This window comes from Geotrypetes seraphini, chromosome 15 (assembly GCF_902459505.1).
Source record: "Geotrypetes seraphini chromosome 15, aGeoSer1.1, whole genome shotgun sequence".
Lineage (NCBI taxonomy): Eukaryota > Metazoa > Chordata > Amphibia > Gymnophiona > Dermophiidae > Geotrypetes > Geotrypetes seraphini.
The window spans coordinates 21,162,008-21,174,570 of record NC_047098.1 but is presented as its reverse complement, the minus strand read 5'-3'; the positions used below and the strand labels follow the sequence as shown (position 1 = coordinate 21,174,570).

General features: G+C 42.2%; 1 protein-coding gene across 4 annotated transcripts; it reads right to left on the bottom strand.

Annotated features, from left to right (window-relative positions):
- Positions 1-860: 860 nt before the first annotated feature.
- AURKAIP1 (aurora kinase A interacting protein 1) lies at positions 861-8,276 on the bottom strand. Of its 4 annotated transcripts, none has more exons than XM_033922556.1 (5): positions 8,126-8,276; positions 7,800-7,983; positions 7,410-7,507; positions 3,803-4,239; positions 861-1,352 (listed from the first exon to the last, which is right to left on the bottom strand). In XM_033922556.1, the coding sequence occupies exons 3-5, from the start codon at positions 7,459-7,461 to the stop codon at positions 1,242-1,244; spliced, it is 600 nt and encodes a 199-aa protein (XP_033778447.1). In that variant the 5' UTR covers positions 7,462-7,507; positions 7,800-7,983; positions 8,126-8,276; the 3' UTR covers positions 861-1,241. The 4 variants fall into 4 exon arrangements, with proteins under 4 accessions (XP_033778447.1, XP_033778448.1, XP_033778449.1 ...); XM_033922557.1 differs by having other exon boundaries at positions 7,410-7,504; XM_033922558.1 differs by lacking the exon at positions 7,800-7,983 and having other exon boundaries at positions 8,126-8,183.
- Between the last annotated feature and the right edge of the window lie 4,287 nt (positions 8,277-12,563).

The following is a 12,563-nucleotide window of genomic DNA, read 5'->3' as shown; positions in this document are numbered from 1 at the left end:
ATTATAAACACTACATTCCTTTTATTGGTTCCCTTTATTTCAATAAACCATTTGCAATCAACAATTCTTTAATTGATATCAAAGGATTTTGCATCCTGTCAAGTCAGTCCATACGGCTGTTAACAGTAAGATATTGGGAAAAGGAGGTTTGATTGCAGTTTCTGCTTGTACAAAAGTGGAAAAACCTAAGCATTCTTGGCAGAAGCTGCAGTAAGCCAGTTTACTCCTACTAAAATGTTTCAGCCCATCCCATTCATTCTGAGGAAGACAGGCAGCCTCGATATTTCTCTACAGACCTAACTAAACTGCAAGTTATAGGATGTGTTCAGTATATCAGCCAAGGAGGGTACACAACAGGATAGTTAGAAACAAAAGATTCTGCTTCTCTATACCAATTTGCCAAGTCTTCTTCTCTAAAAGGAAATGGGTAGGATACAGTCTAGGTCAGGGGTCAGCAACCTTTTTAAAGCAAAGAGCCGATTTATTCTAAAAATTTGACCCAAGATTTATAAAGAGTCACAATGGAGAGAGAAGGGAGTTTGAGATATTCCAGATCACTCACTCTTTCTTCCCTCACCAAGGTCTAGCTTCTCTCCCCTCCAACCCTTCGCAGGTCTCTGTGCCTCTCTCCCTCTTCTACCTGTCCTCCTCCCCCAACCCATAGCCAAGGTTTTCTCCCCTCGCCAGGCCCCGACCCTTTAATCTCCCGCCCAACCCCTTAATTCCCTCCCCCCACCAGGCCTACCGAGGTACCTGGTGGTCCAGCAGGGTCTCTGTGGCAGGAGTGCACTCCTCTCACTCCTGCCTCCATGCGTCTGCCTTCTAAAATGGCTGTCGTAACATTTTGCAGCTGCAGTAGCATGAGCTGCTGAGAGGTTGCGGCAGACATTTTAGAAGGCAGCAGTAAGAAGGCCATGCTTCTGCCACAAAGACCTCCCGCTGAACCAGTAGATTCTTTGGTAGGCCTAGGGGAGGGGGTGGGGTCATGGATTCAGTAGGGAGATTAAAGGGCTGGAGCCTGGACAGCCATAGCCATTGCATGTGGTTCGTGAGCCACAGGTTCTTGACCCCTGGTTTAGGTCAACAAATACAGAAAAAATTACCACTAGCACTTGGAGTTTACCCCACAGCTAAACTAGTTTCTTATCAAAGGCTTCAAAAACATTTAATATTTATTTAGTACGTTCCTATTAATATTTATTTAATACATTTTATTCTTAAAACAAAGAGAATATGGCAATTCATTCAGACTTTTCATGCCTCACAAATATCTTAGGAAATTGCCAGCCTGCAGCTGGCTTCTTCAGACCAGCTTTCCTCCAGATCCGCTTCAAGTCCATCTCAAACTTTTTCTGGAAAATAAAAAGGGTAGCAAATGAAAAGCTATAAGCAAACCTGAAAAATTGCATATTAAATTAACAAAAGGAGACTCACTGAATGTTTCTGCAAGAACAGTATTACAAGGATGGCACAATTAGAGGTAAACAAAAAGGTCAAGTCTTACAAGATCCTCAAATACAGAGGCTGCTACCAATACTTTTTGTATTACTTGAGCAGAAAGAAGACATGGGAGGGTGACATCACAGACCAGCTTAGGGCCATGATATGGCCAGATATAAAAATTAATGTAGTACAGGAAGACTTGGGGAAAATGAGGAGGGACTTTAGCAAGTGGTTCAAGAATCATAGCTTCTTTGTTGTAGGTGTAAAGAAAGGCTATAAAGTACCAACAGTTTCAATACACAGCTCAAGAACTGGTGTAGAGGTGGTTTTAGAAATCCTGTGGACTAGGGTGGCACATGAACCATAAAAAGCTATCTTGTACCAGTGTGATGGAGGAGTGGTTAAATCCAGATCAAAGCTGGCATGTACAGGAAGGGAGGCAAAAGGCAAAAATGCTCTGTATAGGTTGTTTCAAAATTTATGTTTTTTTAAATAAACCATCTGAGTAGCTCATTACTAGGGAGGAGAAGCCGTTTCAAAATGAATGCTGTTCGCTTTAGAGAGAAGGCAATAAAAAGTGCCAAAACTTAGGTGCTGAAAACCATTCAGCATTAACCACTATTCTATAAAGCAGGATTTCTCAATCTGCGGTACGCATACCTTAGGGGGTAAGCAGACCACCTGTTGGTGTGCGAGCAGATCGCCTGTTGGGGGTAGGTGGGCTGACCGCCACATACCCCCTGTTCTAATACAGAAAAACAGCCCGCCGCTACTGCTCACCGCCTGCTCCATTTAATTAGCCCCTGCTACTGCAACTCTGGGAAGGGAAGGGCCAGGCACGTGCAACGATTGCATGCCACAGGCCCACAAGCCTCCCCCCTGATGTCAATTCTGATGTTGGAGAGAAGAGCCGGGCCAGCAGGTCTGGGGCAGAATTTGGGCAGGGGTCTTTGGTTGGTATTTGTTAGGCTTAGGGGGTACGTAGCTTGAAAAGGTTTGAGAAACACTGCTATAAATAAAGAGTGCATACCTTATGCAGAATAGCATTTAGTGTGGATTCTGCACCTAACTTTGGGGGGATGGACTTACACTTGCTAAAAATTGCTGGCATCCGATTTAGGTGGTTAAGTGATATTTTCTTAATTACACAAACAACATTTTGGAATGCGCCCCCCCCCATGCCCACAACCATGCCCCCTTTTGAGATGCATGCCATGCTTTATCAAAGTTAGCTGCCGTGCTTTATCAAATAATGCACAGATGCGTGTGCACATTTTAATGAGTGCCATTTAACATCAATACTTGGTTAAGCACAAAAATGATGGCTCACAGGATATACCTCTGCTTCGGAATGGGAATATGTCACTTTTAGTACTTTTAAAACGATATTATACTTTTGCACTGTCAGTGCTAGACTCATGTGCCACATGTGAGAATATCTGCCTGCTGCCCTCAGATAACACCTGCTACAGGTAAGTAACTGTGCCATAAGAATAGCCTTATTGGGTCAGACCAATGGTCCATCAAGCCCAGTAACCCATTCTCACGGTGGCCAATCCAGGTCACTAGTACCTGGCCAAATCCCAAGGAGTAGCAACATTCCATGCTATTGATCCAGGGCAAGTAGTGGTTTTCCCCATGTCTTTCTCAATAACAGACTATGGACTTTTCCTCCAGGAAATTGTCCAAACCTTTCTTAAAACCAGCTACGCTATCCGCTCTTACCACAACCTCTGGCAACAAGTTCCAGAGCTTAACTATTCTCTGAGTAAAAAAATATTTCCTCCTATTGGTTTTAAAAACTATTTCCCTGTAACTTCATCGTGTGTCCCCTAGTTTTTGTAATTTTTGACAAGTGAAAAATCGATCCACTTGTACCCATTCTACTCCAAGCAGGATTTTGTAGAGGTGAGGTGAAATCTCTTTCAATTGAAAGGACACAGGATGAAGGTGAAAGGAAAGACTCAGAAGTAATCTCAGAAAATACTTTTTCACAGACAAGTTGGTGAAGTGTGGAATGGCCTCATAGTGGAAATAAAAACTATATGGAATTCAAGAAAGTTTTGAAACAAGTACTTTGGATCTCTATGGGAGAGGAAGGGTAGTATATAGGTCATATGATATTTATCTGCCTTCATTTTTCTATGGAGTTGGAAAGAAAAAAATATATAATAGTACATAGGATCTTGCTTGTGGAAAAACTGAAGAAAAATGCAAATGCCAACTACAGCAATGAGAAGGAATGTAAATGAACAGATCAGATGAACATTGGCGTCTTTATCTGTTGTTACATTCTCTATTGCTCCATTTTATTGTGTTTTCTACCAGTATTTTCTGAAAATGTATAACTGTATCTTACCTGGCGTTTCTTCCTTCGGCCTTCTAAGATCTTTCGTCGTAAAAACTTTGTCTTTTTTTGATGCTTCTTGTACTTGTGTCGGTTCATTTTCCTCCTGCGTATCTTTAGCACATTTTTACACTGCACCCTGTTATGGTCGAGCTCTCCCAGTTCCTGCTGAGGGCAGTTGTACTTGGTGGCAGCTCCACCAGGTGCATAGCCTATATTTTGTTGAATGTCAATGACTTCTGCCCTTGGCAGAGAATAAAAAACAGTTAACCAGCTTTCTAGTGGGCTAATGGACATTCTCCTAGGCACTAGCATTTCTTCCAGTTCAGGGTCCACCGCATACCATCGCTGTGGGGGGGTGCCCACGCTTCTGCTATGTTGGGTACTGTAATTCACAGAGGTAAGACTGGGACACACACTAGCACGCACTGACCCCAACAACAAACTTCCTGAAGGAAAAAAACCCAAAAACGAGCCATTTACACATGAGAATAAGTTGTGCAACAAAGAGCTGGGGCTACAAAGTTGGTTTTTGTATAATTTTTGCAAATGATCTTATTTTACCCAACAATAATAGATGGCAACAATATTATTATTCCTTCTTCTTATTGGAAGCTCCTATGCATTATGAATGGCCATGCCTCTAAGAGGGTAAGGGCATTTCTATAACTGAGCATCCCACTTAGGCAACCTGAGATTGCATTGCAGGAGCCTATTCTTTAACAGAACCTAGGTGCCTGAGTTCCATTAAAGAACACAAGTATACCTGGTATAAGTGCACCTAAATGTGGCAGGGATGCACATAATTACAGAACACTATAAGTTTACATAATAAGCAGAAGTCCTGACCATCTCTGCCACCCCATAAATACTCACTATGTCAGTTAAGCAACTTTTGGCAGAATAGCACCTAGATGGAATATTGCCATTTACATGCATGGGTGCACATATAAGTTGAGTATATCCCATTATTCTAAATTATGCATGCAATGGGCATCTGAGTACCTAATTTATAGAACCACCATTTAAATGTATAGTATGAGGCCAATATTCAAATAGCAGCTCTATGTTTTGCACTTTGCTGTACATGATCAAAATCTTATATATGTGTTGTGGTATTTTAAAAAGGATGTGCAGAGGGGAATTTCAACATTCAAGTCAGGATGGAATTTCCGTGCTATTTTTAAAAAGACTCTGCAAATGTAAAGGCTTGTAAAATAGGAGCAAGGCTGTACATCCCAGTCCCTCTAAGTTGAGGGAACAACAATTTTAAAAGGCTAGATATGGGGGGGAAAACATGTACTTCCCCTCCCAACATAGATGTGGGAGCAGCTTTCTAAAACTGCCTCCCAACTATTCTTAAATACCATTCCATAACCCCTACTCCGCTAAACCAGAGGCAATCAACCTCCCCCCCCTCACCAACAGTCGAACAGGTCCCCCTAAGAGGCTCCCATGCGTAGGTCTCCCTGGATCAAAAAGGCTCACCAAAATAAATGTTACATTGCAAAGTTCCCAACCCAATACCCAGGCTTACCAAACTCCCTGGTGAGTAATAAGTTGAGAGATGCCTACTCACTGCCCACCTTATGGTCACCTGGGATCAATATAGCTGCCAAGACACCGAGCATTAAAATTGTAGTATTACTGCTAGGAGTCAGGCCATAGAGGTCTCAGCAGCCATATTGGTCATGAGTGGTCAAGAAGTGGGAGCAAGTGGGCATTGCTTCTGTCCAGCTATCCACCAGGGTGACCCTGGTGACAGCTATCAGGTGATGGCAAGTCAAAGAGAGGGTTATGGAATGATGTCTAGAAGGGTAGAGGAGTCTTGTCTTTGCAAGAGAAATGATGTTGGGATTTAAAATGAGAACATATTAGTCCTTATTTTATTTTTAAAAAAATTGCATTGGTTTCCAATTGAGGCAAGAGTTTTATTTATATTTATTTGTATTAAATCACTATTTGGTATGGCACCTGCCTACCTGGTTTCACATTTTTCCTTGGACTGTTCTAATAGATCCACACGTCAAATTCATTTGTTCACTTTTCCAACAATAAAAGCTTGTAGGTATAAAAGATTTTTGATAGAACCCTTGCTTTTCAAGCTGGCAAAATGAATGACAGATTGGGTAATATCTTTATGCATGTGCCTTCTTATCTCACTTTTAGAAAATTAATAAAAACCCAGTTGTTTGATCAATTTATAATTTGAAGGTTTATTGTTTTAACTCATTTTCATTTTAATACTGTATTTTGGATAATATGTATCTTTCTACTGCTTTTCCAGTATTTCTTGTTGTAAACCTCCTTGAACTATTATGGCTTAGGCGGTATATAAGAATAAAATTATTATTATTATTATTATTTAGGGCTGCCACTACAGCAGACTTATTCTTGCCTCAGAGCAGGTCTAAATCCCAAAGTCCAGGTTTTCTGCTACAGATGTGGATTCTTTATGTGAAATCTGTATTGTTGTCCCACCCAAACCACTTCCTCTCTCTGCACTCCCCACATCCCTTTGCCGTTTAGATGAAATGAGCTTCCAAAATGTCTGAACTGTCCATAGTTTGAAAAAGAAGATTAGGTTCTTACCTCAATCTTCTTTCTAGTAGAAAGGCATATGTACATTCACCACTTCAGTGTGAGAAAGAGCTGCCGAACCACACATGAGGCTGCTTCCTGCTCCTCTGCCACCTTGGGCCCTAGCAGTTCCTTTAAGCCATGGAGCTCAAAGGAATAGTTGGGCCAGGACAGCAGAGAAGCAGCTCCTTCTCACACTGTAGTGCAAAGTGTACAAGGTGGGAAGGGGGGTGGGCTGCCTGAAAAAAGTGGATGAGTGGAAAGAAGCAGGAAGGTGTATAGAAGTGTATGCCATGAGGTGGATGAACTAAACTAAACTAAACCTTAGGTTTATATACCGCATCATCTCCACAATCGTAGAGCTCGGCACGGTTTACAGGAGTTGAGAGACTGTGTACTATGGAGGAGCTGTGTACTATGGAGGGCTGGAGAAATGTGGATAGTGTATGTGTACAAGGGGCTGGAGAAATGGAGAAGGAACCTGAAGAAGGAAATTGTGGAAAGTGTATGTGTGTGTGTGGGGAGGGGGGGGGGGGCATTAGAAAATTAGAAATAATGTGCAGAATATTTAATATTTTTTCCACAGAATTCCCCTAGGAGTATTATTTTATGTAGAAATCATGACACTTGAATATTCTACATATACGTACACATATACTTCTCGGTATAATTTCTAGCTACAAATTCTATTTCATATGAGCACTTTAGAAAGTTACTAAAAACTTATTTTATCTTTTTTTCTAAATTCTTGACAAATTAACTGTTTCTGCTCTTTTCATAAAATCTACTTTTTCTTTAGTATAATCTTTTGTAAACATCATAGAACTCATGGTTATGCGGTCTAGAAGTCTGTTGTTATTGTTGATTACATGTTTGACTGAAAATTAAATTATCATTGAATATCGATTTTATATGCAGTATACTTGTGAAAATAAAGGTTTTTTGTTGGTTTTTTTTACTCATGATACATTTTGGAACTAGTTCAAAAATGACAAATGCTTGAGAAGAACTTTTAAAGGTCAGTCCTGTTAGTTATTACCTGCAAGTCTTGTAGTTTTCGCTACCTGAGACGTGACCCGTAGCACCCACATATCTGTGACAAATTCATTCGGCCATATTCACGCCCAGTGGTACCTGCTAGAGAAGAAATAAAGACGACTACACAGAACAACGTCCCCAAAATTATGTTAACCCCCCTTTCCCGCTCAACTCAGTTGGTCTGGGAGATGCAACGTCACAAAAACAAGCCCAACGTCACGTCATCTACTAGACTCCATATACGAAGGCGAGAAGGCGTCCACCCACCTCTCCTGCAGGTCACACGCTTCGGCTACTCTCACGCGCATCTGGGAAACGGGAGGACTCCCCTTCCCGTGGTCTGCCATCTCTCCCTCAAGCCCCCCCCCCCCCCCTCCTTCCAAACTCATACCTGAGGCTGCCCACCGACAATCCCGCAGCTTTTCTTCTCCGGTGGCCCGTCTGCCTGATACACTTTCTCTCCTCTAAGACATCCCGCTTTGCCGGAAACAGGAAGTAGCGTCAGAAGAGGGCTTTCCGGGGCTCGAGACTGCGCGGGTCCGTGTGACGTCACCAACTATGGCTGAGCGGATTAGCTGTCCAGGGAGAACGCCGGGGGGGGGGGAAAGAACAAGTTAAAAGGAGAGAGCTGCACGAGAACGGGGTTTGCGGGATGGGGATGAAAGGTGTTCCTGCGGGGTTCCCTGGGCGTGTACAAGCCTCTCGGTAGCCACCTACCTATTCAGGATTCTCCAACACGTCCAAGTATCGCTTCCTCCTTCCTGCCAATAATTTTGCGCAGCCGTACTTACTCTCTGCCTGGATTCTACTAGCGCATGCGTGTAGCCACCTCGGTGTGCAGGCTCGAGCTGGTTCTGCAAATAATTTTAGCCATAAAACGTATGCGCAGACTTGGAGGTTAGTTAGGGCAGACTGGGGGCCAGTATAGGTAGAGCAAGATGATAAAGGGGTTGTAACTCCTGTCGTATGGGGAAAGATTAGGGCTCTTTAGCGAGATGGCTGAGGGGAGATATGATTTAAACCTATAAAATCCTCAAAAATGACAAAAACTAGGGGACACTCAATGAAGTTACAGAGAAATACTTTTAAAACCAATAAGAGGAAATATTTTTTCACTCAAGGAATAGTTAAACTATGGAATTCGTTGTCATAGGATGTGGTAACAGTGGTTAGTATTAGTATAGCTGGGTTTAAAAAAAAGTTTAGACAAGTTCCTGGTGGAAAAGTCCATAGTCTGTTATTCAGACAGACATGGAGGAAGCCATTTCTTGCTCTGGATCGGTAGCATGGAATGTTGCTGCGTTTTGGGGTTTTGCTAGGTACTAGTGACCTGGACAGGCTACTGGGGTCAGTAGATTGTAATGTTGCTACTTTTTGAGGTTTTTGTCAGGTACTAGTTACCTGGATTGGCCACGGTGACATTGTTCTGACCCAGTAATAGAACATCTGGGAAAACCCGGACATGTCCTCTTTTTAGAGGACTGTCCAGGTGTCCAGACAGATTTTCCAAAACCGGGCAGTTTGGGTTTTGGAAAGCCTTGACGAGGGCCTCTGAGCACATGCAGATGACGTTGCACACATCTGCGCATGCTCGAGGCCCTCCAGACGTGACCCAGAAGTTGGGGAAGAAGAGATGGGGGCAGAATGGGGTGGGACTGGAGGCAGAACTGGATGGGATGGCGCTGAAACAGGGCAGATCCATGTGTCTGGTTTTTTCTTAAAATATAGTAACCTTACCCAGTAAGGTTATTATGTTCTTATGACCCACTTTAGTCTAAGCTAACTTTTGCATCAGCAACCCCCTCCACCCACGCACACACACACACTATTATCTAATAGGGTTCCCCCTCTATCTTAAGTGTCCCTCCCCCTAATGCTGGTGATAAAGGGCCCAGAGAGGAAAATATACCGGACTCGGATTTTGGTGCCCTTTATCACTAGTGCCTTGGGCTAGGGCCTCACTTGATTTATGGACTGAACCTGGTCGGCTCTGAATATTAACTTTTAAGTTAGCTCAGTAAAAAAGTATCACTTTATTCTTTTTGTTCATTTTTATTTATTTAATTTCTGTTTCTGTGCTTCAAAAATAGACAAATGTGCAATCACCCCACTTTATCCATGTATAATGAATGTAGCAATTTAAATGAATGGAACCGCTGAATATGAGCATAAAGAAAAGAATTAGTGGTACAGAAAGAAATAATTTATAAAGTAATAATAGTAACAGTAAAATGAATTTATAAAGACAAAACCAGCACCAGGTTCTGTTGGTGATAGTTATTCCTGCTATTTCCTGTAGTTCATTCTGTACACATATGTTCTTAAGCAGTTGTACTATTAAATGGCTTAATTTTTTCTCCTTTGAATTTTATTTATTTTTATATGTATATGATCTGCCTTACTTGTATGAAGATTTCTACATTCTGATGTAGTACAAAATACAGATAGTCAGAGTAAACACAAATGTGTGTGATTAGTTAGTTAATTATTACATTTATAGCTGGTCCCTGCCCCTCTGACTTTACTTTCTGTTCCAGGGCAGAGCCAGAAGTTGCAGATCTGCACAGCCCTGCAGTGACCTTTGTTTTGCTGGTCTGGAGCAGCAGCAGTGGCATGGGTGGTCTCAGACTCTGGAAGGCAGGGTCATAGAGAAGGGACTGAAAGGAAGGGGGAGGGAGAAGGGACAGATGCTGAATGGAAGAGAGCAGAGAAAAAGGAAAAACTGGATGGGAAAGGGAACAGGTGCAGGAAGGGGCAGATGCTGAAAGAAAAAGGAGAGAAGGGAGCAGACTGGATAAAAGGGGGGAAGAGGACAGGCATTGAATGAAGGGGTCAGAGAGGGGATAGGCATGGGAAGGAAGGGGCAGATGCTGGATGGAAGTGGGAAGAGAGCGGGGACAGATGTCGGATAGGGGGTAGGAGAAGAAAGAAGATAGAATTAGTGAGATCCCAGGGAATAAGAGGAATAGGAGACCTATGATGAGGGAAGGGGCAATCTGTACTGCTCTCCACTGACAAAAGGAATCAAGTGGCTAAACTCATTTTTGAGAAAACCGGGAAGAACATATTTTGATCTACAGTAATTAATTTATGTTGCTAGGTAAACTTTCATAAAAAGGACGCTCTAGAGTAGTGTTTCTCTACTGAGTCCTGGAGTATCCCATTGTCAGTCGGGTTTTCAAGATATCCACAATGAATGTGCATCAACTTAATTTGCATACAATGCCTTCATTATATGCAAATTTATTTCATGCATATTCATTGTGGATACCCTGAAAACCTGACTGGCAACAGGGTACTCCAGGACTGAGTTGAGAAAGTGTTCTTTAATGCAGCTCCTTGAGACCTCTGTCCTTATCATTCTGGGTTTTTTCTGCTACTCTCTGCCTCTCTATAACTTCACTACACAAAGGGGGAAGTGGATGAGGGGAAAAACTACATGCTTGAAGGAGAAAGCATTTTTCAGTAGATGAAGATAATTCATTTGGAAATGAATACCTCCTTGAGGATACGTCTAATAAAAAATTTTGAAGATGGGCTAATGAGGTTGATGTCATTGGCACGCACCAGTCAGCAGTATTGTAGCCTCACATGGGAAGATAGTTGGTGGCTCTTCTTCAGCTCATTTGCATCCAACATGGCCCCCAACATAAAAATTAGAGACCACTGCTGTAGAACATTTAATTCAAGCAGGATTACACGCATATATAGCACTTGCTTCCCCAAAGTTAGATATGTCACCAACTCAATTTTGATAAAAATATCACTTGTTTCCTTTTCCAATGTATTTAGTCCAATAAAATGGTATCATTTTCCATTTTTTGTTTTATATGTATTTGTTAAGTTGTAATGTAGTGATTGAAATATGTCAATTTTTGATATATCTGCTATATTTGTATTTTGCACAGTATAAGGAAACTTGTATCGCTTTTTTTCTGATGTTGCACTTGTTCAGTTTAAGTTTTATCCACATATTTCTATTTTTTGTTCTACAGATGGTCTGTGCATGCTCAAGGATTGCTGCTCAGTGATCCGATTCAGTCGGAGGCGTGATTCCGATCGCCCTTATTTGCATGAGGGAAATTGGTGAATCAGCTCCCTGGACAAGGATCGGATCGGATCGGATCTGTGTCCATAGTGAATCTAGGTCCAAGTGCCACAAAGATACCCAATCTGACCAAATGACCACTAGAGGGATTAAGCAAAGACCCCCCCACACTCCCCCTAGTGGTCACTAACGCCCTCCCATCCTCCCAAAATCTGAATGAAACAGTACATACCTGTCTATAACAGTAGCATCTGGTATGGGAAATTTTAGCAGAGCATCATACAGGTGTCTTAAGTAGCCTGGTGGGTGGTCTAGTGAGCCACAGAGTGAAGGACCCAGGCCCATAAGCCACTCTAACCACTGCATTTATGGTAGAAGGTGTGAGCCCACCAAAAGCTTGCGACCTGTAGCCATAAGGGCTATTGGGGTGGTATAGTGGGTTTTGGAGGGCTCACCATACATTATAAGGGAGTTATGATGCGATGTATTTCTGGCACCCTTTATGTGAAGTTCACAGCAGTGCTCCCTAAAGTGTCTCGCTGCTCTGTTGGTATGTCTTTGTGACCAATCCATTAAAATGTTGGCCCCCTCCCATGTCTAAATGGTGTCCATTTGGACATTTTTAATTTGGATGGTTTTGTGGTCAAAAATGGCAAATAAAGTCTTGACTGTCTAGAGCAGTGGTTCCCAACCCTGTCCTGGAGGAACACCAGGCCAATTGGGTTTTCAGGCTAGCCCTAATGAATATGCATGAAGCAAATTTGCATGCCTATCACTTCCATCATATGCAAATCTCTCTCATGCATATTCATTAGGGCTAGCCTGAAAACCCGATTGGCCTGGTGTTCCTCCAGGACAGGGTTGGGAATCACTGGTCTAGAGTACGTTCTGGTGGCTAAGATGTCCAAGTAAATGATTTTCAAAAAAATTTATTTGGACGTCTAGTTCGAAAATAGCTGTTTCTTCGCCTGACTTTGGACGTTTTGCAGGAAAGGTCCAAAGTTGGACTTAGATCTCCTATCGAAAATGGCCCTCATTGTGATAAGTTACCCGTTAAACATTTTTTAAAATAAAATATATGATCAATTGTTGACATTTGAACTCATA

Excerpts from the sequence above, each read along its gene's own strand:
- AURKAIP1 (XM_033922556.1), bottom strand. The coding sequence starts at position 7,461 with ATGTGGGTGCTACGGGTCACGTCTCAGGTAGCGAAAACTACAAGACTT. Across the intron at positions 4,240-7,409 it reads GAAAACTACAAGACTTGCAG|GAAGTTTGTTGTTGGGGTCA; the intron begins GTAATAACTAAC and ends TTTTTCCTTCAG. Across the intron at positions 1,353-3,802 it reads GCCGAAGGAAGAAACGCCAG|AAAAAGTTTGAGATGGACTT; the intron begins GTAAGATACAGT and ends TTTATTTTCCAG.